Here is a 26,141-nt window from a genome sequence, read left to right as displayed (position 1 = left end):
CTTGTTCTTACAGAAACACTCCAAAATCTTGAGGAAAGCCTTTCAAGAAGAGTGGAGGCTGTTATACCTGCAAAGGGGGGTGGGGTGGGGGGGGGGGGGGGGGGGGTACGCTATATTAAAGTACATGTATTTGAATACAATATCATTACAGTCCCTTTCGGTGTAATGGTAAGGTTGCTGATTGCTTTTGTCCGTATAATGTACATTGTGCTCACAAGGTTTGAGATCATAATAACTTTGACGTTCCATCCTCAAAATCTGATCAGTTCAACCTTAAATAAGAGTGGCCAAGTCAAAAGAAAATCCCTCAGATCACTGTTGAGATACTGTATCCACAAATTAGGGATGAACTTAAGGCTCACTTACCTTGACATTTAACCAAAAACCTCCACATGCTAATCAGTTCTTCCTTGAGTCAGAGTGGACATGTGTGCAAAGTCTGAGGGAAATCTCTCAAATTGCCTATGCACTTAAAAACACTCCATTAATATGAAGTCAGTGGCCCTGACCTTTAACCTATGATACCCAAATAAAATAAAACCATCTTTGAGTTAGAGTTGGCATTTGCGCCAAGTAAGAAGAGAATCCTTCAGAGCATTAATGCAATACAATGTTCACAAGCAAAAGGGTGAGCATGAGGCCCACAAACCTGCAAAATCTAATCAGTTCATCCTTGAGTCAGATTGGATCAGATTTGTAAAATTTGAAGGAAATTTCTCAAATTGCTAACGAGTTATTGCACTCCCAAGCAATGGATAAACACAAGGCCTTAAGACTTGACCTAAAACTTTTTCTCCATTTTTTTCCTCCGGCAGCCCTCAGTCCAATGTTGGGTTCCTAAATTGGCTCTCAGCTATCAAACTTTGAGAACCCCTGCTTTAAATCATCCATAAGTCCTAATATTTACAGTCAAAAGATGAACATAAGGCCCAGTGACCTTGACCTTTAACCATAACCTCCAAAATCTAATCCATTTATCCCTGAGTCAGAGTGGAAGTTTGCAGAAAGTGTGAATGAAATCTCTTAAATTACTAATGAGATATTGCACACAAAAGCAATGGATGAACATAAGGTTCACTCATGCCCTCCAAAATGAAATCAGTTTATCCTTGAGTCAGAGTGGACATTTGTGCAAAGATTGTACAAAATCACATATCAAGTCCTTGAGATACTGCATTCACAAGAATGGCACTCACTGATATTTAGATATTTGTACAACCTGAAAACAATGCCAATGACAACAAAAAAAGCTGCAAATACACATACTATGCCATTTTTAAAACTATTGCACTGTTTATTGATTTGCAGCTCACTTTTTTTAACATAAATCTTTTGGACAATCACAACTATTTTGACTCTACTGGCAACTGCAGCATAGCTCTCTATTTTTATAGTCCATCATAGGAATAATACCAAAAGTCATCATGCACTTTGAGCATACAGCACCAACATTTGACCCTTTAATATCCCCCACACATCACTCAGTCCTCTCGGATGCACATAGATTATATCTTACATACAGTAAATGGCAGCGGCCATGACACTAATCTTCTGCCAGTAAAAAAATTAAATCTCTCCCATATTTACAGTCTGTCCTCTGACATGCAAGGAATGTTCTCTTTCTAGTACAGCTCACATTACCCACATCTGTCCTGCTGTGTTATGCCAGCAGCCCATTTCATTGATTGGTCAGGCTGCAGAGCTGTTTGATGACACGGTTTGTCCTGCAACAACTGTGGCCAGTGGTTGACATTGCAATTTGCAGTAATTTAGAGACTGTTCACACTGATGCTGACATGCCAGTAGAATCTAATTTTTGTCTGTTGCATCTGTGTGATGCTAGAAGACGCAATTGCCACTAGCTGGAAAAACAAATTACTTCAAGCTAGTTGAAAGTGCCTCCTTTTGCTTGCAATGAGTTACATCATGTTGCATTCTCACAGAAATGAGGCTTCATTACAACTCCACAGCCACTTGAACACAGATTTAGGTGCTGTGATGATTTAGTGCTGCAAAGATGGACAACATACCAAAGACAGAAGAAAACATACAGCCACATGTGACTTTGGTGGTCTGTCACTCTGGATACATACATTTTACCATAAATGAACACATTTCCCAATCAAATTTACTGTTTAATATACTTACACTTGTTTATTTTCCATGTGAAAGACCATTCTGTGACTCTGCCTAACAAAATATGTAGCATATAGAATTTTTGGAGGATAACACAGCATCTATTATTCATCACAATGAGGTATCTCAAGTGTTGAATTAGTTGTCTCTCATTTCAAGCTCGCAACAAATCCTAATTCCTGAGGAATCTATGACATTTATACAGAGGCATAAGGTGTGTTGTAGTTAGTGAATTCCAGCAAGCTTTGTTGAATGTGAACATAATCATATGTTTGAAGGAGACTATTCTATATTAAATGTTTTGTGAAGTTTGAAATTAATTTAGAAGCTACATGAGCTTCCACAGTGGCCAGTGTGTGCCTCTACTGTGAAAATAAGGACAGTTTAATCAATTTCTGTACTTTATTTTTACATAAAACTTTAGCATGTGTTGTTTTTCTCTCTGCTAAGGCAGAAGTCTGCTTGTTGACTGATCAGTTACAAGCCAATCACCCTGGATCTTGGTAACCAGTCTTGTCTTCATCATTATAGGTGTGGTACCTTGTGGCTGTCAGTACATTTACAAAAAGCAAGAAAAACTAGTTATTGTGTTTGTCTAACTTAACCAGGCATCACAGAGGCTTCGACTATTCAGTGTTCACAGAGCAGTAAAGTTGTCCATGTTTTCGCCCATCACCATACAGCTGGTTAGCTGCTTGCTAACTTTTTAGCACAGTCAACCGGATGATGGTCTATAATAACTAGCTGTAAAGGAGCACATCACCACCAGCCATCTACTATGGTGGAGTCCACCATATCAGTTAATCTAATTTTCATGCCTTTATTTGATAGAGGAAGGACAGTGGATTCGGAAACAGGGAAGAGAGTGGGGAGAGACATGCTGTAAAGGGCCACAGGCCAGATTCGAACCCGGGCCGCCTGCGTACATGGGTAGCGCCTTAAAACACTCGACCATCTGCGCTCCTCAATTAATCTAATTTCAAATGGAATTCTAATCTAATGGGATGAAGACAGCAGGCCTCCGAGAGGTCTGGCTGCAGACTGTACATTTCTGACAGCAACTCTCAGACTGTTCATCTAAGAAGCCATATTTCTCATTTCCAGTTCTAGAGCTTTTTTTTCATTTCATCTTTATCCATAAACAATCTGGGATTAAATCATGTATAGACCTTTTTAAGTAAAAAAATGATTGGTGGCTTGTTTTAGCTTTGTTAGCTTAGCAGCTATGCTAGCTACATAGTTAACATTACTACATAAGCCACTGTTGCTCAGTTAGCGTTAGTACTGTGAACTTAAGCAAACTTTGCTAAATCTAATCTAGCTACATAACAAAGATAACTATCTTACATAGCTGCTTTGTGAGCATAGCTTTAGCTATTTTAGCTAAGTTGCTAGATTATCTAAAGATAAATCATGTTTGGCAATATGAGCTTCAGCAAAGGTATTTTAAGCTAATTTAGCTACATAGATAAAATAGATATGTAGCTTATGTAACTGCTTTTTGAGCTTAGCTTGAGCTACATAGCCACATAGCTCTGTTGTCCATAGGTTTGGCAATATGCACTTTAGCAAAAGTAGCTAAAGCAAATTTAGCTACATAGATAACATAGATACATGGCTTATGTAACTGCTTTGTGAGTCTAGTTTTAGCTACATTGGCTATGTTACTTATGGACTTTACAGAGCTACGTGAGCTTAGCTTGCTATGTTAGAATGCTTTTATGAAGGATGAGCTTTTTTTTACCCGCAGACTGTTCAGTCAGCTTTATTAAATGTTTTGTTATTGTGTTTTGCATGTCAGGTTTTAAACTTTTAACTTTTGTTATCCTAACCATTACCTAAATCCTTACCCTTAACCCTAAACAAAGGTCTATTTTGACTTTACTTTGAAAGTTTGAGCTTGTATTCCCATTCTGAAATAGGGTGTCTCAGATAAATGGTCTGCAAGAGTGGCCATCAGAAATGAACGGTCTGCTGCCAGACTGTCTTGAGTCTTCCTGCTAATGCTAATCAAGCTAGCATTGTGGCTCAGTTTCACTGTGCATATAATCGCACTAAGTGCAAGTCTTCAGTAAGGATGCATGATATTAGTCAGCGAAATTGTCAAATAGAGATCATTTTTTTGTCATCACTAGTATTACAATTTGGTTAAAATAATTATTAACATTTTGTTTTTCAGTGCGGAGGTACAATCCAGTTGAAACACTCTGTCTGAACTGTAATGCTGCCACCTGCTAGTGGTCACTGAAGTTGTTCTTACTGACTACTGTCTTGCTGCCATAGAGCTCTTTAACCTGATAAAAACAAGTGCTGTCTGTTAAAGCAGATAGCATGTCGTAGCAACAGTCTAGTCCAGCACTATTTTGACCTAGAAAATGGGGAAAATCTTGTCTAGAGGATGTATCAAATTAAACTACATATAAACAAGTATTGAGTGATGACATTCAACACAGGAATTTGGATGTTTACCTCACACCTGTAGTAGAGGATCGAAGGCCTGTAGAGATACTTTAAATTAACATAGAATGTGTGTCTAGTGTGTCAGAAACATTCTGCAAACCAACTTTGCAACGTTACAGTGTGACATTGTTTTACCACTGCAGAGTAAAGTTGGTTTACAGAATGTATTTATTTGACCTTAGACTAGTTAGCTAAACACAAGTATATTTTGCATTCAAATAGAGGGGAAATTATAAGTCTTGAAACTTAGTCGTTGGTCTTTTGTCTGTCACCATGAGCAGAAAAGGGGTCAAACACATCTTAGTAGTCTTGCACATCAAGGAAAGTAAGGGGTAAAAAGGTGGAGCGGGTGAAGAGGAAAGAGGAGCACACAGATGGATGCACAAGTAGAGAGTTAAAGCTCTGAGAGGGATGGAAACAAACTACATGAAGAGAGAGGCAGGAAAGGAGGTGGAGGAGAAAAACAGGGAGAAGATGAAGGAGCAGAAAAGAAAGGTGAACGGACATACAGCCTCCACTTACAGTACATAACCCTCCCCCACTAACCCTTCTCTCGCTCAGAGGTTTGACCCTGGCAGTCAAATCCTCTGAGTTGCACACCTCAGCTTTCACAGAGTGTGTGTTTGTGTTTGAGAGAGAGAGCAGCCAAGTGGCACTGTAACAACGTGCCTATTAGCATACAGCAGGAGGGATGGCCTTCTGTCTGACACACAGTATGCCTGAGTTACTGTGTGTTTATGGTTACTATATGTGTGTGTTTGAGACAGGGGAAGAGGGCAGAGCAGGAGGTGATAGTGGCATTATGAGTGAATGTCACCCAGCAAGGTTTAGGAAGAAAAATCTGGCTGTAGATAACACACTGCAGGGCAGAGTGGCATCAACATTTTGAGCTGTCGACACGCTGGCCTCAGCCTGTAACACTGACTGTGTTTAATATTTAAGCTTTAAAAGTCCAATTCAAGCACAGTGTTTTGCAGAAGCATGTACGTTTAAGCCTTGGAAGTCTGAGTCATCTTTCATGAGCATGTCTGCTGGCAAATATATGCCTATATTGACTTCACAGTTGATGCAACACAATCAAAGGGCAGGCTTAGCAAATGGAGATCTTGTGGGAGTTCAGTCAAGAAGGCCACAGTTTGTATGCTGCTTCTGTTAATACTCATACTACATCACACTCACTTTCTCTGTTCAAGTTCAATCATGAGCTGTTCTACCCATTCATCATATTGCTGCTGTCATTTATGATGTGCTTTTCTGCCTCTAATTTGTTGTTATCCGTCGTTATGTGTGACCAGTCAGACCAGCACTTCCAGACACAAGGCAGTAGGGGTGGATGTACTTCTACAGGTTTAAACCTCAAACACATGGAGTAGTTCTGGTAATTCTGGTGAAGACTAGCAAGGAATCTGACTTTAAACATTTAGCTGGCTAATGCATCCCTCGTTTTACCCCTTCCACTCATTTTCAAGTCCCCCTTGCCCCCTTCAACATTGCTGCAAGGGGTAGTGGTGAAATCTTCCCCTACGAATTGAGATGAGCCTCCAAGCTCCTGATATGTTAGCAGTCACTGAGAGCATTTCAGCCAGGACCACATTGTTAAGAAACACACATGTTTTGCATGTATGAATATTTCTTTATTAGTAGTTATTAATCTGCACTTATGCTTTATATTTGTCAGCGTGGCTGTTCTGGGATCCCCTGCCCTTCTATGTGCCTACATGTGCCTTCCATGGACTTGCAAAATCCTTATATTAACTCTTAATGAACCAAGCTAACAAGCAACCTACCTACACATCATTAGAAAACAACACAAAAAACAAAAGGGCAAGTTTGATGGCATCTAATTTGTCCAGTACTTTTTAGACCTGATAATATGCCCCAACATTGCCTGGGCCCTTGGAACATCCACAAAATAACCAAGGGCTCATGACAACCCTACTACCTGCCCAGACAGTGCCCTAGGCCAGTGGTTCCTAACCTTTTCCTATAAGCCCCCCCTCACTTGTATCACAGAGGAGCTGAGGACACATGATGATACATGGATGTCACATGTCACAAAATTAACAAAAAATTCAAAATTTTCATCGTTCAAATCTATAAAAAATAGCCACACAAAGATTTTCTTATCAAGAGACCTTCAAATGAACTATTCTTAAGTGTTCTATCATGATTTTAGTGAATCTAATTTTGGCAACCTCAAAGCAGACAAAGCCTCGTGCCCCCCCTGAAATCTCTAACGGCCACCCAAGGGGGTCCCAGACCCCAGGTTGGGAACAAATGCCGTAGGCCATGCTTACATGCCACATCCACCCCTTGGATGAAGAGTGTGAACTTTTTTATTTTCCAACAGATATTTACCCAACCCCCTGGTAACATGCAAAGACATCCAGAGAACTACCGGGGTTGTGTCAATCCTCCTTCTGACCCGATGGTGCCCTCCAGTGGCTTCCTCACCTTGATTTGTGTACTGGAGCACAGTCATGTTGGGCTAGAAAAGGACCTTCCGGAAACTGTAGCCACAAAGTTGGAAGCATGGCATTGCCCAAAAAGTCTTGGTATACTGAAGCATTAAGATTGGACTTCACTGGATATAAGGGGCCGAGCCCAAACCCTGAAAAACAGGCCCTTACCTGTCAGAAGGTGGGAAGTGGGATGCAATTGCAGACCCGGGTTTCTTAAAGTTATCCCAGAAGGATAACCACTAAAATCGCAAGCGATATTTGGGAAAGGGAAGGAAAAGGACCCAAATTGGCTCTTGCCTAGCAGCTGACTAGAAACAAAGCTCTAAGGGGGAAGAAAAGCTTTCCTCCAATGAAACACTAAGGTCACCAGTGTAAAATTAAACAAAAGGACTGAGCAAAGGCCTGCAGCACTTATCCACTTCAACTGGTAAATCACAGATAATATTCTCCGGTAAGTTGTCAGTTATGTTTGGGCAAACTCTCACTCAAAACACAGGAAAACACAAAGAGATGCGCTCACTAACTCTGATGGTGAGGTAATGAGTCAGCACTGAGAACTGAAACCCAGGAGTATATGTAAGCTTGCCACACCTGGCCACAATCAGGAGCAATCAGCTCACACACACCTGGCACTGCAATGATTGATCACACTCAGTGAGTGCCCTGTGTGACCTCCCTCACACATACCATTACCCCTCCTCCACCAAACTTCACAGTTGGCACAATGCAGTCAGGCAGGTAATGTTCTCCCGGCGCCCGCCAAACTCAGACTCACCCATCTGACTGCCAAAGAGAGAGGTGTGATTTGTCAAGCAACAGTGCACATTTCCACTGTTCTACCGTCCCGTGTCGATGTGCTTTGCACCACTCTATCCTATGCTTGGCATTAGACTTGGTCAAGTGAGGCTTGAATACAGGTACTCTGCCATGAAAACCCATTTCATGAGATTTCACGGACAGGCATTGCAAAGGTAGCATTGATCTCAGTACCACTTCGTCACTGAGTTCTTCAAAACAACACATTGGCCACAGTTACATGATGTTTTTTAATTCGGAATTAATTATTCAGGACTAAATAATTTGGAATTAAAGTATTCTCCTTCGCGTTTACATGGAAATAGGAATTGCGAATTGAGGTTTACGTAGAAAACACATTTAATCACCTTTATTCAATTCCGCTTAAGGTCTGGAGGTTGGGAAGGGTTCTGATTGGGCAGGGGGCAGACGTGACGTGTTTACGTCTACCGGAAGAAAACAAACTCCGTCTGCTTCCGCCCAACAACTCTTTCATTATATCCACATCTTCTAAGGCTCTTATTAAATAAATAGTCTTGGCTCGAGTCCAACGCTTGCTTCAGGCGGCCATCCTGGAATATGTGCCCGCTAGCGCGGAATATGTGCAACATCGCGACAGGACAAGGGAATTAAAATCAGAATAAACCAGCCACTTATTTGGGATTGAAGTTTAATTCGGAATGGTCATTTTCATTCGGAATTAGGTGTTTACAAGGTCATTTTTAATCTTTTTAAAGAGGATTTAATTTTTGTTCTGAATTAAAGGGGAATTACAGCTCACATGTAAACATAGCCATTAAGTATCATAAATGTTTGCAAATGGAGACTGCATGGCTAGGTGCATGATTTGATACACCTGTTACAACAGGTTTGATTGAAACAAATGGATTCAGTTATTAACCTAGCTGTGTCAATAAGCTGGCCAAATACTTTTGTCCACATGATGTATTTTGCTGCTGCTCAGGGCAGAAATCCTTCTCCATTTTCCTGTAAGTTTAGAAGACTTCTGGCAGTAGTCTCCTCTGTTCAGAAAAAACTTATCTTTTAATTGCTTATCTCTCCTAGTTGAAATGAATGGAAGTGAGGTGTCCAGCTTTGCTCTGAGATTCCCAGCCTTGTTGGCCAGTGATGCACCAATCACAGCTGTTAATCTGAGCCTGGTTTAATGAGGTTTTACCATGACTGATAAGAAGACTGCTAGAAAGAGAGCAGTTGATGCATTTTCTTGAAATAGTAGATAGTTCTGAACCTAACCTCAGTATTCAGGATTAAATGAACTGGATGGTAATTTCATACATGAAGGAGAAGTGTCTGCTATGAACGAAGTAACCTACAAAAGGGGGTCTTCAGATTCAGTTCTTAGGAATAAATAAATGAAAACAAAAGTTAGAGAAACAGAAAACCCACCTTTCTTCCAGCCTCCACAATCTGGCTGTCTGCTGTGTAAAGAGTGTAGAAATACAGAGCATTTTTTTATGTAACATACAGTATCTTTTAAAAGTCAGAAAGCATCGTAGCAGTGCGTTTTTTGACAGCATTTTGGATTGTACACAAAACTGTCTTGGAAGCTCAGGATGCACAAGCATCTTTGCTGCTGCCCATCATGTGATGCAATGGGATGTGAGCTCAGTGAAAGAGAGCAGAAAACTCTGCATGAGAGTATTTGCTGTGTAGTGACAGAAAACTCCACACGTCAGGACTTTTTTTATGATTCGCATACACAACATGAAGGCACTGTCAGTGAGGAGACGAGTCACACTCTCACATGAGTGAAAATTCAAGCTGTACTGAACAGTTTGTTCTCACAGACACATACATGTAGGGAGCATGCATCTATCTAATGTTCACAGGGAAGAGGCACTACATAAATACCCCCAAATTTGGTACTAATCGGGGTTCATCCTGAAGCAGAGGAACACAGCTCTGAATCATGACCTCCACAGTGTTTGTTTGATTACTGAGCTGCCCCTTTTCATTCTGTTCTCTTACAGGTTGACCTTTTTTCTCTTTTGACAACAACTGTACCAGACATTTGCTTTCTAATTTGCAAACATTAACCTTTATCCTTAAGTTAAATCTCGGGTGTGCATTACTTGGACCATATGAAGCACTTTTTAATTTTCTGCTCATTTTTACTCTGTTTACAAGGGTCACTGAGTACACAAAAATCTAGCTTGATGCATTCACTGTTTAGAAAGTAGAAGTAGAAATGGTCTACTAATGGTTTTCTGAACAAGCTATAGCTGTGTCTCTATACAACAGAAAAGTAACTGTGGCATTGCCATCCTCAGTTATAGCATTTCTTTTTCAAACATTGATCCTGCAGTGCTGCAACAGAGCTGTGCTATCACTGCACCTTTGGACTTGCACTGAACCCTTCATCTGCTTAATACTAGTGTCTCAGACCGTGACTTTACATAGCTCCATGGTGTTGCAGAAACACAAGAGGCGTGATGTAATGATGTATGGACAGACATATGAACACATACAGTACTGTGCAGAAGTTTTAGGCATGTTTGGGCTTAAATTTGAGGCTGAAGTAAGGCGTGTAATGGCAAGTACGCCCACCTGAGAGCACCATCGGGCGGGAAGGAGGATTGACACAACCCAGGTCATGCCCTGAATGTCTTTGTACTTCACCAAGGGCATGGGAAAATAATCTGATGAAAACAAAACAAAAACCACAACTTTAGGGCAGAGTTATGGTAGATGTGGTGCTTGAACATAGCCCAGGGTACTGTTAGAGCGGGTAGGAGGGTTGCCACAACCCCCTGGTTGTTGTGTGTATGTTCTAAGCACCTGAAAACTGTTGGTGGTTGCTGGGCATATTACCAGGGGTGCAAAGGCCTGAACAAAAGAAATGCTGTTAAGCTTGAACTTGGCTGCTGAGTGACACACATACATGTCAAATGTGTCGACACTGACTCTGGCTGCCCTCTTTTCAGACCGGGGTAGTGGAACATCAAGACCTGTGAAGAACCGTTAGCACTCTACATGCCTAAAATTCTGCTCGGTACTGTTTATACTACACATGTTTTTCCACCAATGGATAATAAATACCAACTTCATCCCACCATTATTCCTCAGTGCATCCTCAGAGAGGGCATCAATGACCAAGTTAAGCCTGATTGCATAGTCTTATTCCAGTGTCTGAACAGTGGGCTAGTGATGCAGCATGATGCATCCTTTAGCCCCATTTCCATTTTCCTTTGTATCACTTGCATTGACATGCAAAAACAAGGTGTGAGGGAGATTTACAGGTACTAGTAGTGTCCCATGTGAAATTTTTCCTGACCTTCTTTCCAGTTTTTCTCACTCCCAGCACTTGTAACCTTGTTTCTTTAAAGGAGACATTAATAAAATTAATAAAATCCATATCAATGTGTCACACACTGTTCTCTGATCTCTGTTAAAATGGCAAAACTATTCGGTTCACTGTTGTCAAAAGCTTGTCAGTGCAAAGCACAACCATCAGCAAATGTGGAAAACAACAATCTGGCAAGCAGAAAAGAGCAGACAAAGTTGCAGTATGTGCATTAAGATTGCACTGGTTGCTCACTGGAGAATTTACCAGAATATTTCCTGCTGGACTCAGACATCAGTTCATCACAACTTAATGATTATTTTTTACTGGCAAGAAAAAGTCCATGTGAAGTTGTGAAGCAAATATTTGTCGTTTGATCTCACACCAGCAGGTCATCCAAAAAAAAAAAAAGCTGAAATTGTTGTTTTAGTGCATGTGTGAAATCATCCGCAGATGCAAAAGGGTTCTTTGTGTGCATTGTTTCAAACAATGCTGCATTCGTTGATGCTTCATCCTCTACTATTGTATTATTCTTTTCAGAGCTAGTGTGGGACAGTCACCTGTTGTGAGGTCCATTATTAAACAAGCAACTGCATAAGATTTTATAGGTTGCCTTACTGAAATAGTCTGGAATTTTCCAGGATTTTGTGTGAAAACAGCCCTGTAGTGAGTGCAGTGATTGAGCAAACTTTAATGGATGGAGAGGAAGAAACAGCTCAGATATACTACGTGATTAAAAGACAACTGCAACAAAGGCCAAACGTGGAATAAAAACTGATTTTTGAGGAAATGGCAGTTTATCAGCTTCTACACTGAAACCCAGGAAATAAAAAGGATTAAACGTTCTATACATTTTATCCCATTTATATGGAATAGCTTCAATTTAAAGCTGGGTGCAGCACTCTGACCTCATTGTTCAATTTAATTTCTTCAACAGAGAAAGTGTGTCAGAGTACAGAAACATCCAGATTACACCATACATTTTTCTATCCATCCAGTCACAAGTTGTTCAGTCTAATCCAATCTGACGTCTCTTCCTCTTTATCCCCACAAACACCCACAATCCACCTGTGTGCCGTCACAGTTAACAAAGCAAAGTGAGGAGGAGAAAGAAAATCTATTAAATGAGAGTGAGAGGTGTGACCAAGCCCAGCTTTAACATCTCTGATGTTTCCTGTCGTCTCAGTGAACTCTCATCCTCACAGGCTCCGGGATTGTGTCTCTGCAAACAAACACACATTTTCAAACACGCACATGCACACTGCGTGATTCACATGAGCCCATCATTTTAATTACGCCACACACCAATGGGAGCAGGCGGAGGAGAAACAGAGGGGGGAGGGGAGACAGAGTAGGGGGGAGAGGAGGCAGTGATTTTCCTCTCATTCACAAAGACTTGATTACCTCTCTCATACACAGACGTCTGAGCAGATCAGCCTCAACACTCTGTCTCACAAACGCCTCAGCGTGCATAATTATGACTCATAACCACACTGTTGTCACCCAGAATGCACTGTGTTTTCATACAGGCTAACAACAGTGGCACGCAACCTCACACCTGAAACTGGGTGCAACAGTGTTGTGTGTCGGGATGCATTATGATGAATGTGGCTGTTGAAAGTGACAGATGTGCACAGGCTTCAGCGCAATCCTTTACATATACAAATACATACAGCTCACAGGAAGCCCATTAATTTTTCTATTAGGGGAAGTGATATTAAAACTGAACAACCGCAGATGTCTGTACATCTTGTTTTTGCCTCATTAACAAGACATTTGACATAAAACTTGGCTCACTATGTAGCTCCTACATGCAAAACGTTTTTGAAATCAATGACAGCCAACAAAAGCATCACAGCATGTGTGCATATTTTATTAGAACGACTTCACCAGATGTGCATACTGTCAAACTGAATCCTAATTACTGCCTGTTTCATGTGCAGCACTTACATTTCCTATAATACAAAATCTGAACATAAAGTCTGAGGTCACATTTAGCTTTAGTTTTGCAGTATTTCACATATTTACTACTTGTTTAGTAGATTTCTTGCCTGCACCTGACACTCCATCCTAAAAGCTGTTTCCTTCTGCATGTCGTTTCTTGCATTTCAAATTTCGTCCACCAGCTTTATTAACCCATAAAACTTATGTAACAAGATCCAGTTTAGCCCTGCTGTTCCACATGGAAAAACTGGTATCGAACAATAATCAATAACTGAGGTCAATATTTGTTAAAAATAGCAATCAACTTATTAACTTGTATTGACTTGTAGGTAATGCAAACCTCATTTCAAACTGATGTATTTAAACCATACACTGTAAAATATATGGACAGAGTTTTGGTGTCATTACCCAGGGGTGTTTGAAGAGCTGAAAAGGCAGTCGTCATATTGGAAATTCTGTATCACTCTAAGTTTCAGTCTGTCTACAAACAAACGAATAAAAATATGATGCTGAGGCAGGTCTTTAGCTTCCTAATATATACATCTACCAGTCAGTCTAATTATCTATAACTCTATACACCAAACATATTTTATAAACAGGACAGAGGTGTAGAAAATTGATGAATGGATGGATGGATGGAGAGATGGATGGATTTTTATTGTTTTTATATATCAATCATGGTCAATATAATTTGGCATACAAAATACAAGAAACCTATTTAATGTCAAAGTGAAAACAGATTTCTACAAAGTATTGTCAATTAAACAAAATATGTAATGTAAAATAAATCCAAGGAAATCCTAGGAAATTACATTAATGAGAACTGAATTTAATGGAAGTTAAATTTATTGCAAATTAACATCTGTTTCATGACAACTTCATGAATTTAATTCTATTATTCTGTCTATAGGCAGTCTAGAGCTGATGCCTAACCATAGAAAGAAAGTTACTGGAAGTTACACAACAAAGACCAATCCACAGATGCTAATGCTATGAGAATGCTGAGGACAAACTGTATCTTACCTATCTTTGTTTCCATCATACTTGCCAGGTTATGTCCTTTCAAATAAAAACTGATGTTAAATCTATTTTAGGGTTATAAAGCTGAAAAAAGGACAGACATGTATGGTTGTAGAGGGAACATAAGAGGACTGCATCTTTAACAGCACACAGTTGGAAATTTCTCAGGGTTTCCAACATTTATAGAGCCAAACATAAAAAAATCTTTGAGGTTTTAACTTGGAAAAAACGATGTAATGAAGAGCAAACACCTGTGCAACTTCAAAGCCCCCAGCTGTAGAGGGAGAGAAACCTGACCTCCTCAGAGAGTCACAACTCTGCGCTACAGAAGGACATTTCAGGCAACACAATAAACACAGACATTTGATTTATTTCAGGTCAGGAGCCAGGTGCATGCAGTATTGTTTTACACTAGAGGTGTATTATGGAAGTTAACCCTTCACTTTACCTTTATGAAGCTTATTTTCTTCTCACATACAGTGTTACAGGAAAGCATATATCCACTGTCACACTTCCCTGCTCCTACATTAGCCTACATGTTATAAATGATCAGTCAGGGTTTATCCGAGTTCACCTCCCAGTGCTTGCCCTTGTTCTGCATTAATTCAGCACGCACCTACTATGAATATTGTGATTCATATGGGTCATACTCCTACCACCAACTGTTCCTGTCAATATACATCAGAGAGCAGTGATGGCGAAGGATCGATGGAGCCCACTCCTCACTTTTAGAGCGTAATGAAACTCACTTTATGCACTCATGCGTACATGGAGGTGGTGGCAGTGGTGGGAGGCCATCGTGGGCCGCAGGCAGGACCACACATCAATCCTGCTGTTAAACTTCAGCAGAGGGGCGGGGCAGGAACTGGCTGATGTACAAAACAGTGGGCTAGTCATAGAATGAAACACCTAAAGCTTTATTTAAGTGGAACCTTTGGTGAGAGCACTTATGTGCAGCTCATTTGACTGAACTGACAATGAACCGATGATCGATTTCTCAACATTTATCCTTTTACAGAGTTGAAACAAATGGTGCAGATCTCTGGAAAGAGCTTATGTTCGCATCACTTCAAGCGAGGCTGGACGGACAAATAAAAAGCCATGCTTTTTGTTTACTAGTGGACTACACATCAGCTAATGTGATGGTCTTCAATGCCAGTACTCTACCAAACCAAAACAGATGAAGGCATCCCAGGCCACCTCAGTATGTCATCTGAGTTATTGTAAATCAGACTACCTTCGGTACACATTAAAGTGCTTCTGTACTAGGGATAGGATTTACAGTAGATTCAGTACTCCGGTATGTATAAATATAAAGAAAACATCAACTCAGAGCTTTGTAGAATGAAAATGATGGTCCAAACTTTATTTGGTCATAGCTTTAAGGACGCATGCAATTAAATGGCTAAATGGTCTGATTCCTTTTGTGATCATCACATAAATATTCTAGGCCCCAAGTGCCCAACAAAACATCATGTAAAAACATGTAAATGTACTACAAACACACCGTCACTCGATGCTACCCCCCCATCAAGAGCGGTCACCGTAGACAAAACTAAATCCCTAAAAAAAGAAAGACTGTGCACCCACTGCAGCCAACAGGAGGAGGAAACAGAACTGCACTTTATAACTACCTGCATAGAGACAAGATCTTTCCACTCTTCACCAGTAAACAGAAACAATTCCCCAGTATGAAGCTGCTGTGACCAAAAAAAGAGCCTCAAACATGACACCACCATGAACAGGAGTGTCTGCATATTTGGGAAAAATACCTATATTTTTTTACCATGATTTTAAAGTTAAATCCAGTTGTTCTGTTATCACAAGTTTGTTCGGCGCTTTGGCAATACAAACTAATAATGTTTTCCATGCCAATACAGCCTGTTGAATTCAACTGAACTAAATTGAATTGATATTACACTAAAATTTCTCTAAAACTGTCATACCGTCAGAGATGTGAGGGTTTATCCTCTTTGGGCTATAAATATTGTATAGTTTTGGGGGAAAATCCTCCAGTTTTTGTTTAGGTATTTTATTGGACGACAAAAATCGCATTTAATTAGTTTGCATAGTTTTCAAGTCTGTGTGTGGCCCTGTCTTAGTGCTAAGATCTACAATTCAGTGTGAGTGGTCAGGAAGCAGCTAAGTCCTCATGTAGCACAGAAAAGCAACAAACCAGTCCATCACAGCTAATCCAGGCTTACTGGTTTTGTGTCAGACCAGTAGTTTAACATGCTGCTGCATTCATCACGGCCTGTTGATCAATAAGTGGGTGAGGAAGAGCTGATGGAGAGAGGAAAACTGTAAAGATAAAATGATTATCCTGCAGAAGAGAATGACTCAGACATTCAGGCTCCATCAAACCAGACACTAGTCCTTCAGCTAAATCCCAGACTGGAATCACAAAGCCCAGCTTTACTGTTCCAGGAGTTTTGCCCCCTGAGATGTGAAGCACCTCCAACGTCTGCACAGCCGGAGATTATTACACTAATGTGTCTAATCCTGACAAATGAGAAACAGATACAGAAGCTGTGTTGGTTTAAAGATTTCTACTCCCTCTGTAATTGAAAGGAAATTCTGATCAGGAATATGATCAAATATTAACACTTTTTAACCACTTTTACAAGCAAAACTAAAGGTTCATGCACTGGTAATACGAAATCAAGATAAATGCATCAGAATATCTTATGAATATAGACTTATACCTCCATGAAAATGATGCAGCTGATTCATGTTGTGTGTTTATATCACTTCAAGTAATCATTAGACACTTAAAAACATCTAAACAACTATTTTGATGCCTTTTGTCTTGATAGTAATGTATATTTGACCTTAAACAATGGATGTGTGAACAGCTGATACCAGCACTGAAATCAATGCTCATTAGATCCGAGCACTACACACAACAGTGTGTACTACAAACCTGTACACTATATAGGCAGTTTCACCATTCAGTAAGGTAGGCCACTCCCAGTGGCCACATGTTCCAATTTTGAATGTAAATAAGGGTGCGCACCAGAGCTGTTTGGTCCACTTTAAACAAACTCTGGTCCATTTTCCCGGATAGTCCGGTTCGTTTGGAGTGGTGTGAAAGCCCAAAGGAACTCTGGTGCGGACCAAACAAGTTGACTCTGGTCCGCTTGAAAACTGGGGGTCTAGGTCCACTTCCAATTAAGGATTTAAGAGGCTAAGAGTGAATGAAACAGCATTAAAATTGATTCTGATTATAAAAAAAAGTCCCTAGTTAGGACCCCTGGCCCAAACACCAAGGTTCAAGCCCTTCAAAGAGCTCTAAAACATAAAAATATTAAGCAAATTGGATAGGCAGATCCCTTTTGACATACTGACACAATGATTGGATGTATTACTTTGTGATGAAATGGCTGCAACAAATAAAAATGTACGATTTGTGGTTAAAGATGTGATACAGCACCAAAAGGATGCATATAGAAAAAGCAAAAACATATACTAACAACTACCCTGGCATTTTAGCAGGAAAAACATCATCACAATCACAACAGCAGCGATATTCATGCAAAATCTTGTCCATATTAAGCCAAAGAAACATGTAAGAAAAAGCAAAATAAGCTAAGAAACAGACCACAAACTGTGAAGCTGGGACTCCACACCACCCATCAGTCACAAACTGTGTGAAAAGTGTCGGCCCGTTGTGTTTACTCACAGTCTGTGTTGCCACCTACAGAGCACCTCTGCACAGCACACAATCACTCACTGTGAGTCACAGCTGAGAGTTTTAGAGGCTTACAAACCAAGAGCTAAAATAACACAGCTTTTCTGCAGACAGACTGTCAGCTAGTTTACATCAAATAGAGCTCAATGTAGAGATGTACATCTTTCACTGATTTGATTCTGTTACCATATAACCCCTTTAATAATAAGTAACAGATTTAAGTGTATGTTAAAAATCAGTCAGCCTATCCTCTGACAATTAGGAAAATATGTCATTCAGTACGCCATTCTGGTTCAGGTTTGTCACTTCCCACCCCATGATGGAAGTCGTCCCACCATAGAGGCCTGCAGCCAGATTTTCTTGACATCTTCCATTACTATTAATCAGTTCTACCTGTGAGTTGTCCTTGGTTGGTTGGCTGCTGGCTGATGCTAGCTTGGATAATGTTAATCTCAGACTCAATATGATCCTGCTTTCTGTTTTAAAAGCCTGGAAGAAGCCACTTCATCTCCATCACAAAGACTTTCTTCACATGCTCAGCCCCTTGGGCCCTCAGCAGCTGTATTATAGCCCTGTATAGCTGGAACAATGCGTTTCTTTTTTTTTTTTTTTTTTATTAGCCGAGCATTCATGACTGTAGTGCTTTTGCCATGCAGTGGCTGGTGGAGCCTTGATTAATGTTTAATTATGGTGGAGAGGGTGAGTGAAATAGAATGGTGCCCCCCATGTGGCTATAATGTGCACTGCAGACGTAAATGTCACATTTAACTCTAGAAACTCATTATGGACCCCCCAACCCAGACTTTAAAAATGAGTGCCATATAGTATAACCACTTGAAAATAAAGAGTATTCCAAGAAAAGATTATAAAATTAAGAGTAAAATCACTACTGCAGGCACCACTACAACACTGAATATGCTGTATTTACAAATTCTGTTTGGCTGCTACTAGCACAGGTAAGTATAAGCATAGTTAAGACCAAAAATTTCAGACTAAAAAGACTATAAAGTTTAAGTAGTGAGGATAAACAAAGAAAAAGACTTCAGACTTAAATGCATTCATACATACTGACATTTATAGCCTATAGTCATGGACGAAAGTATTGGCACCCCTGGAATTTTTCCAGAAAATACAACATTTCTCCCAGAAATTGTTGCCTTTACAAATGTTTTTGGTATATACGTTTATTGCCTTTATGTGCATTGGAGCAACACAAAAAATCTGAAGAAAAAAAGACAAAACTGACATAATTTTAAACAAACTCAAAAAATGGGCCAAAAACATTTTTTTTTTTTTTTTTATAATTTTATAATTCTATTTTTTATAAACAGCTATTTTGTATTGGTGCACACTGCATGCTGTATAATAATTGTATGATTATCATTTATTTCTATTTTAAATGCCTGAAAATGCACGGATTAAAATAGCCTTGTTTGCAATGATATCAAGGTGCAGACACTCCTGAAAATGTCACAAAAAGCTGTAAGGTAGCATAAAAGGAAATATAAATAGTGTCTAAATGATTATAAAAACTTGAAATAAGATATTATTTTATTGTTTTGTTGAAGGTAAAGGTGCTGGCTTGTTTAATGAAAAACAGGTAAAGGGGAAGTATGGAATTATTTGAGGCCTGATGTAAATGCATTCTGGTGTAATTTTGAGTGAAAAAAATCCTTTTGTTTGCAGTTTGCATGAAATCAAATCACTACTTTCTTATTTATAGTCTCTTTAAAGTACAAATATGGACCTTTGACATTTACTGTCCCATTTCCTCCCCTGTTTTAACATGTAAGCAAACAAATTTGTTGTATAAAAATATGCATAGGCATAACGGGACTTTCTGGTTGCAGTCAGAATGTTGTGATTGTTTTATAAAACAAATCTGTGTTGATCTCGTGCCGGCTGCCAACAGGCAATAATAACAGCAAATACTAGGATGAAATCCTCACTCTATAGGGTACATGTCAAGCCATATAAGAGTGTTTTAAGTACTATTATTAAGAGAAACCGCTGACATGTTGGATATGACAGCATCAGAGAGAAAAGGTGACAGATTCAGGGTGAGATTGGGACAAGAAACACTGACCTCGAGTTTCCTGTGACAAATTCCCACGGTGACCTTGAGTCACACAAACAAACAAACACAGATAATTCAGTGCCAACAACAATTAGAATCAGCCAAAGGTTCCTCCTGTCCACAGAGAACCTGTGCCAAGCTCTGCTGCCCCACCCACATCTGTGTCTAAGCATTCTCACACCTGATTGGCTGCCCTGCTGAGTTCTGCCTGCTACATCTTCCCTCATTGGCTCCTTCAGTCTGCCAGTGAAACCTGTGCTTGCATCCTTCAGACAGCTGTGTCTGGATGCTGTTGTGAATACTCTCAGCTGATTGGCCCTCTGATGGGAAGGTGTGTGCGCGTGCATGCGCATTAGTATTTCGTCTATGCTCGTGCAGATAGGTGTGATGAGAGAAAAGAAACACTTTGTACATCCAGTGATCACTTATGCGTTAAAAAACAGCATTACGGCACGCGTGGCTTGGTCTCCATGACTACAAATCTTTTTATTCCACCGCAGACAACCTCCACGTGACTCATCACAGAACTCGAGCTGGTGACAGAGATGTTAGCTGGCTGATCAAATCAAAGCCATGTCACTCAGTGTGATTGTGTTAGACTGTGGACATGTTTATGGGCTGCTCTCAGACCAGCTGCTGCTCTTAAAGGTTCATTTTGTGTCGGCCAACAGGTAACCTGCCGGTCAATAGCAGCGCGTGCTCCTGTGCTGCACCTTTTGTGCTGAGGTGACCTGCTCATCACAGGCCTGTGGATGAACGTGTGCTGATAAAACCAACATAATGCGCTTTAATAGGATGGTTATGGCTTATCTCGCTCTATCCCTTAATATCCCTGAATAATGCGCAGAGGAATCACAGCAGTGTGCGCTGTATTATGCAGCTACACAGACACGCGTGCTCCTGCTTACCTCATCTTCCTCTCCTGGCCGTGTGAACGAAGGGTGTTTTCACTGTTTGTCCTTGAGTTCAGTTGTGGTAGAAACGATTCAGCAGCTCCGGAGCTCTGAACACAAACAGAGCTGCAGCCTGCAGCCGGCTGGATGTGCAGATGTTGAGGTCTAAGAAGGCGACAGGGTGTGGAAAAATGCTACAAAGATACCCACAGTTTTCAGGTCTGGTCTGTAAAAATTAAAAAAAATGTTCTTCGGTGTTTTGTCAGGAGGCTGCTGGTTCCGTCGTGGCCATCTCAGAGAGAAGCACGCCGCTGTCCGCAGGACGAAGAGCCGGGCGGAGAGACTGACAGCGGCGAGTGAGGTGCCATCTTTTCCTCTCTTCAACCACTGGGAGGCTGCATGGAGAGAGAGAGAGAGAGAGAGCGAGAGAGAGGCTGCTGAAATATTCAAGCGTTTCTGCACAGTAGCGCCCTCGGTCAGGTGATGCAGCTGCCGTGCAGGCAGGAGGGAAAAACACGAAGTTTTCTGACAGTAAGTTCTCTAAAAACTAAAAAACATCTAGCAGTATTATCATAACATGAACACAAAATGACATAAAGACAGAAAGGGTTTATTTCACATCCTGTTAAATTTCTATGAATGTCTTCAGAAATTAAACACTCTTCTCCAGGGCAGATAACATCTTACAGTGTCAATAATCCATAATATTAGAATTTACTGTATGCTACGGAGGCCAGAAAGGGATACATCCATATATTATCATCTACATTTTTCCATTAACAAGTAACTTTCAAATCCCACCAAGCCTATTTATATGAGTATTTCAATATTATAATGCTGGTTTTCCTCTTTTCAAGAGTATTTTTTAGACTAACTAATAAAATTGACTTTATGTAAAGACAAGCTGCATTTTATCCAGGATAAATCAGTTAAAGGGGACATATTTTGCCCTTTTAAGAGAAGTTTATATTGGTCTCAGAGGTCCCCAATACATGCCTGCGAAGTCTGTTGCTGAAAAAAACACTCCAGTATTGGATTTTTGCATGTCTAAAAATTCCTCTGTTTCAGCCCTTTCAGAACGAGCTGTTTTTGTGTCTGTGGCTTTACATCTTACTGAGCTGTTTGACTTCGCCCCTCTCAGGAAATGGATGTGGCTCCCCTGATCCTCCTCTCAGCTGGCAGCTGAGAGGAGGATCAGGAGAGGAAGGCCAACCAAACCTGGCGGCAGTGCTAACTCCCCATATGACATCATGGGGGGAAGATTTGAGAACGGCTTGATTCAGCACACATTTTCTGAAAGGTGGAAAAAGAGCGGAAGGGAGGGAATGGATTTTTCTGGTACTTGAGGGGGTTGTGGCCAGGCCAGGGACACAGATTTTTGTTAGAATAGCCTGAAAAAGGATTTTTGCATGATATGTCCCCTTTAAAAATTCAAACAAAGAATAGGAAATTACCCAAACTTGCAAAGCCGATGGATTGGCCAGATTCCATGTCAATAAACATTCCATCTTAAAAAGCTCCAATGTGAAACAGTTGTGCCAGGTCTGAAAACAGACCTGACCAATCAGTGTTATTTGAGGAGAACAAGCAGTAGCTACGGGCGGGGTTTAGTTGTACAGAAGCTGATAGCAATGGCTGCTGCTGGTGTAGCGTTTATTTCAAATGTAGCTACAGTATAGCAGCAAATTACTAAGAACTTGGTCACATTTCTTTAAAACAAGAAGGAGCCTCACTAAAAGCTTTTTGATGATGTTTTTGCACTTCTCCCTACCAGCCTTGGCATGAGTTTTATCCTCCAACAAGCTCCAGCATTTTGTCTGTCTGTCTGCTCAGGTCACTACCAGAGCTGCTTATGTCATCTACCTCATTTTGTCTTGTCGCTCTGATTGGCTGGCGATGAATGTGACAGACAGAACGTTCATCTAGTAACCTTTTAAGGATTTTTTGAATAGTCCTGCCCTTCCCAAATTCTTTGTATGGGAGGTTTCCCTGATTAATGTAAGTATATTCATCCAGTGGATATGTGAAACAGTCTTTGTGTGTCAGGGTAGATAGGACCGGTTACCACAGAAAATGGGTGAAATAAAATGCGTGGATATCTGTACTTTTAGGGCTTGTGCGGGTAATTTCAGTGGACTTCTGATTGCACTGTAGCCATCTGAGCACACCTGAACACAATGACACCAGCAGTGTTACCTGAAGATGCTGGATCAGTAAGTCAAGGTCTCATGGATACAAACATCAATTTCTTGTTATTTTGTGGAAGCAGAGAAAATAAACTATATGAAAGCGTGTCCCCATAGGGCTTCCATAATAATTACCTTTTACGCTTACATTAATAACTGATGTACAGTTTATGACACAGACCCTCCAGCAGCAGTTAGCACACATACGTGCCAGCTGCAGCAACAGTGGACCAGCTAACATCTGTCTGTGTCTGCAGCAACAGCAGCTGTTTCCTCACATGGAGGACAGACAGATCAGTGAAAGCTCCTCTGAGGCTCAGACTCTGCTGACTGTTCTGACGACTCCTTGACTTCTTACTGAGCCTGGAGAGGTCATGTGAGGTTTGTGAGGGGGTAGGGGACATGGGCTAGTGCAGGTAGTATCTACCTAGAGTTTTCATGTATGGAGCCAAGGTCTGTCCAAGGTTGTGATGCTGTCAAGTAAGGGCCATGAAGGAGGTTTTGTGACTTATTAGAAGCATACAGAGACCCGGGGTCTTGTGCCCTTTCATTAGGGAATAAGTATGTTGAGATAATTTCAGATTGTTGAAGTGTAGTTTAGACTAACTGTATTCTCTTTATTCATGTCTATACAGGAAGATGATAAAGCAGCAAGTGTGTTTTGCTTTTAGTTTCCCGGTTACATATATAATATATGTATTTCCAGAATAGGATTTAGATCAAAATGCAGAGTGGTTCAGGTTTCAGGCTCACATGTAGGTTTGCTTTACACATTTTTTTATTATGTTCTTGTGACATAAGGTACAAATTGAACTGAAGGAAATATTTATCATAATAAATCACTTTTAAATGTGTTTAATTATTAAAAAATTATGAACAAATTTGTTCAATATCCCATGGCACTTCTGTAGACTTATGTGTCTTTTGTAATTCTGCCTTCTCACCAGCAGAGGTCCTCCTTTTTCCAACATCACTTATTTGCTTCTTACAGCAGTGAAGAGAAGTTCCACATAAAACCTGAAAAATTATATATAAATATTCTAAACTTTTTCATCAAACCATTTGATTTATTAAATTGGAAGGGAATAACAGCTGTTACTCTAACACCCTTACAATTTTACTTATGTGTTTAATCACGTTGTGAGTCTTTTGCATTTGTCTCCACTGGAGGGCGCTGATGCTGTGGACACAGGAAGTTTTCAGAGTAATTTCTATCACCCTTGCTCAAATATGTGGAGGGTCACATGATGTATACCAGGAAAACAAGGCTGAAAGACTTCCTGCAGTATTTTTATGTAACTGATAAATCTGACCAGGAAAAGGTTTAGATTGTAGAAAATAGAACACCAAGCTGTTGCACAAGCCTGAACTCTTTTTCACTATTTTATACCTTGGAGAAACACCTAAAGGGCTCAATTAGGCCACACACACCCACCCACACACACACACACAAACATTCTATATATATATATATATATATATATATATATATATATATATATATATATATATATATATATATATATATATATATATATATATATCTCAATCTCTAAGACTCCAAAATATCGTTTACTTTCAGAGGTGGACTTGCTGGTGTGTTTTGGATCTTTGGCCTGCTACTGATGGCTGGATATTCTCATTCAAGATTTCCTGGTAGAGAGGAGAATTCGTGGTTCCATCAATTATGACAAGTCGTTCAGATCCAAAGCACCCCAAGACCATCATTTTTCTCACAAGTCTTAGGGATCATCAGGATGTTTTCAGTCAAATTTGAGACAGGCCCTTGTTTTCTTTGTGGACAGCAGTGGTTTTGGTCTTAGAACTTTCCAAATGATGGCATTTTTAACAAGTCTCTTTCTTATTGGTTGTTTGAAATCACACGACCCGAATGTCAATTGGGGGTCAGGTATTGAGAGATAGCCATTAGGAATGAAGAGGGATTGAGGAAATATTGTACTTTACAGCTCTAAATGGCTCTCTACACTGCATTTTTATCTGAAAATGTCTACATACATTAAGTACATCACCTACACTTTACAAAACAGTGATTTTTGGCATGGAGGCGATCAATATCACCATTTACTGTCCTGCAGACCTCCAAGCGTCTAGCGTCATTTAGCCAGATAAGGAAAGACAAGACTCTAGAGGAGTCTTGTACTGAGCTAAGAGACTAGTTGAGCCTTTAACTTAAAAAAAATACTCATTGTCACAATCATGCTTTTTATTAAAACACTTATCTGTTTTAATAAATAAACCTTGTGGGCTGAGCTACCAACTAATCATGAATGAGCCTGTGAAAAAAAATTGGCTCTTTTTACAGTTGAAACCAGAAGTTTACATACACTATATAAAAAGGCACATAAACTTTTTTTTCTCACCGTCTAACATTAAATCAAATTAAACTTTTCCTGTTTTTGGTCAATTAGGATTACCAAAATTATTTCTATTTGCAAAATGCCAGAATAATGAGAAAATTATTTTTTTAGACATTTTTTTATTATTTTCTTGAGAGTCAGAAGTTTACATACACTAAGATTACTATGCCTTTAAACAATTTGGGAAAGCCCAGATGGTGATGTCATGTCTTTGGAAGCCTCTGATAGGTTTATTGACAACATTTGAGTTAATTAGAGGCACACCTGTGGATGTGTTTTAAGGCACACCTGAAACACACTGCTACTTTGTGTAACATCATGGGAAAATCAAAAGAAATCAGCCAAGATATCGGGAAGAGAATTGTGGACTTGCACAAGTCTGGTTCGTCCTTGGGTGCAATTTCCAGATGCCTGAAGGTGCCACGTTCATCTGTTCAAACAATTATACGCAAGTATAAACACCATGGGAATGTCCAGCCATCATACCGCTCAGGAAGGAGACGGGTTCTGTGTCCCAGAGATGAACATGCTTTGGTCCGAAAAGTGCATCTCAACCCAAGAACAAAAGCAAAAGACCTTGTGAAGATGCTGGCTGAAGCTGGTAAGAGTGTGTCATTATCAACAGTCAGACGAGTCCTGTACCGACATGGGCTGAAAGGCCACTCTCCCAGGAAGAAGCCATTACTCCAAAAGAAACATAAAAAAGCCAGATTACAGTTTGCAAATGCACACAGGGACAAAGACCTTAATTTTTGGAGACATGTTCTGTGGTCTGACGAAACTGAAATTGAATTT

General features: G+C 40.1%; 1 protein-coding gene across 1 annotated transcript in view; it reads right to left on the bottom strand.

The window, feature by feature from the left end:
• The window catches only part of evlb (Enah/Vasp-like b), a 99,540-nt gene extending 78,406 nt beyond the window's left edge, over window positions 1–21,134 (bottom strand). Inside the window, exon 1 of the mRNA XM_041805696.1 lies at window positions 20,798–21,134. Within this exon, the coding sequence (XP_041661630.1) occupies window positions 20,798–20,802 (5 nt within the window). The 5' untranslated portion in view covers window positions 20,803–21,134. The remainder of the gene's footprint in view (window positions 1–20,797) is intronic.
• Between the last annotated feature and the right edge of the window lie 5,007 nt (window positions 21,135–26,141).

The sequence above is a fragment of the Cheilinus undulatus genome, linkage group 14 (assembly GCF_018320785.1).
Source record: "Cheilinus undulatus linkage group 14, ASM1832078v1, whole genome shotgun sequence".
Lineage (NCBI taxonomy): Eukaryota > Metazoa > Chordata > Actinopteri > Labriformes > Labridae > Cheilinus > Cheilinus undulatus.
The sequence above is the reverse complement of the archived record's forward strand: the minus strand, read 5'-3'. Positions and strand labels throughout refer to the sequence as shown.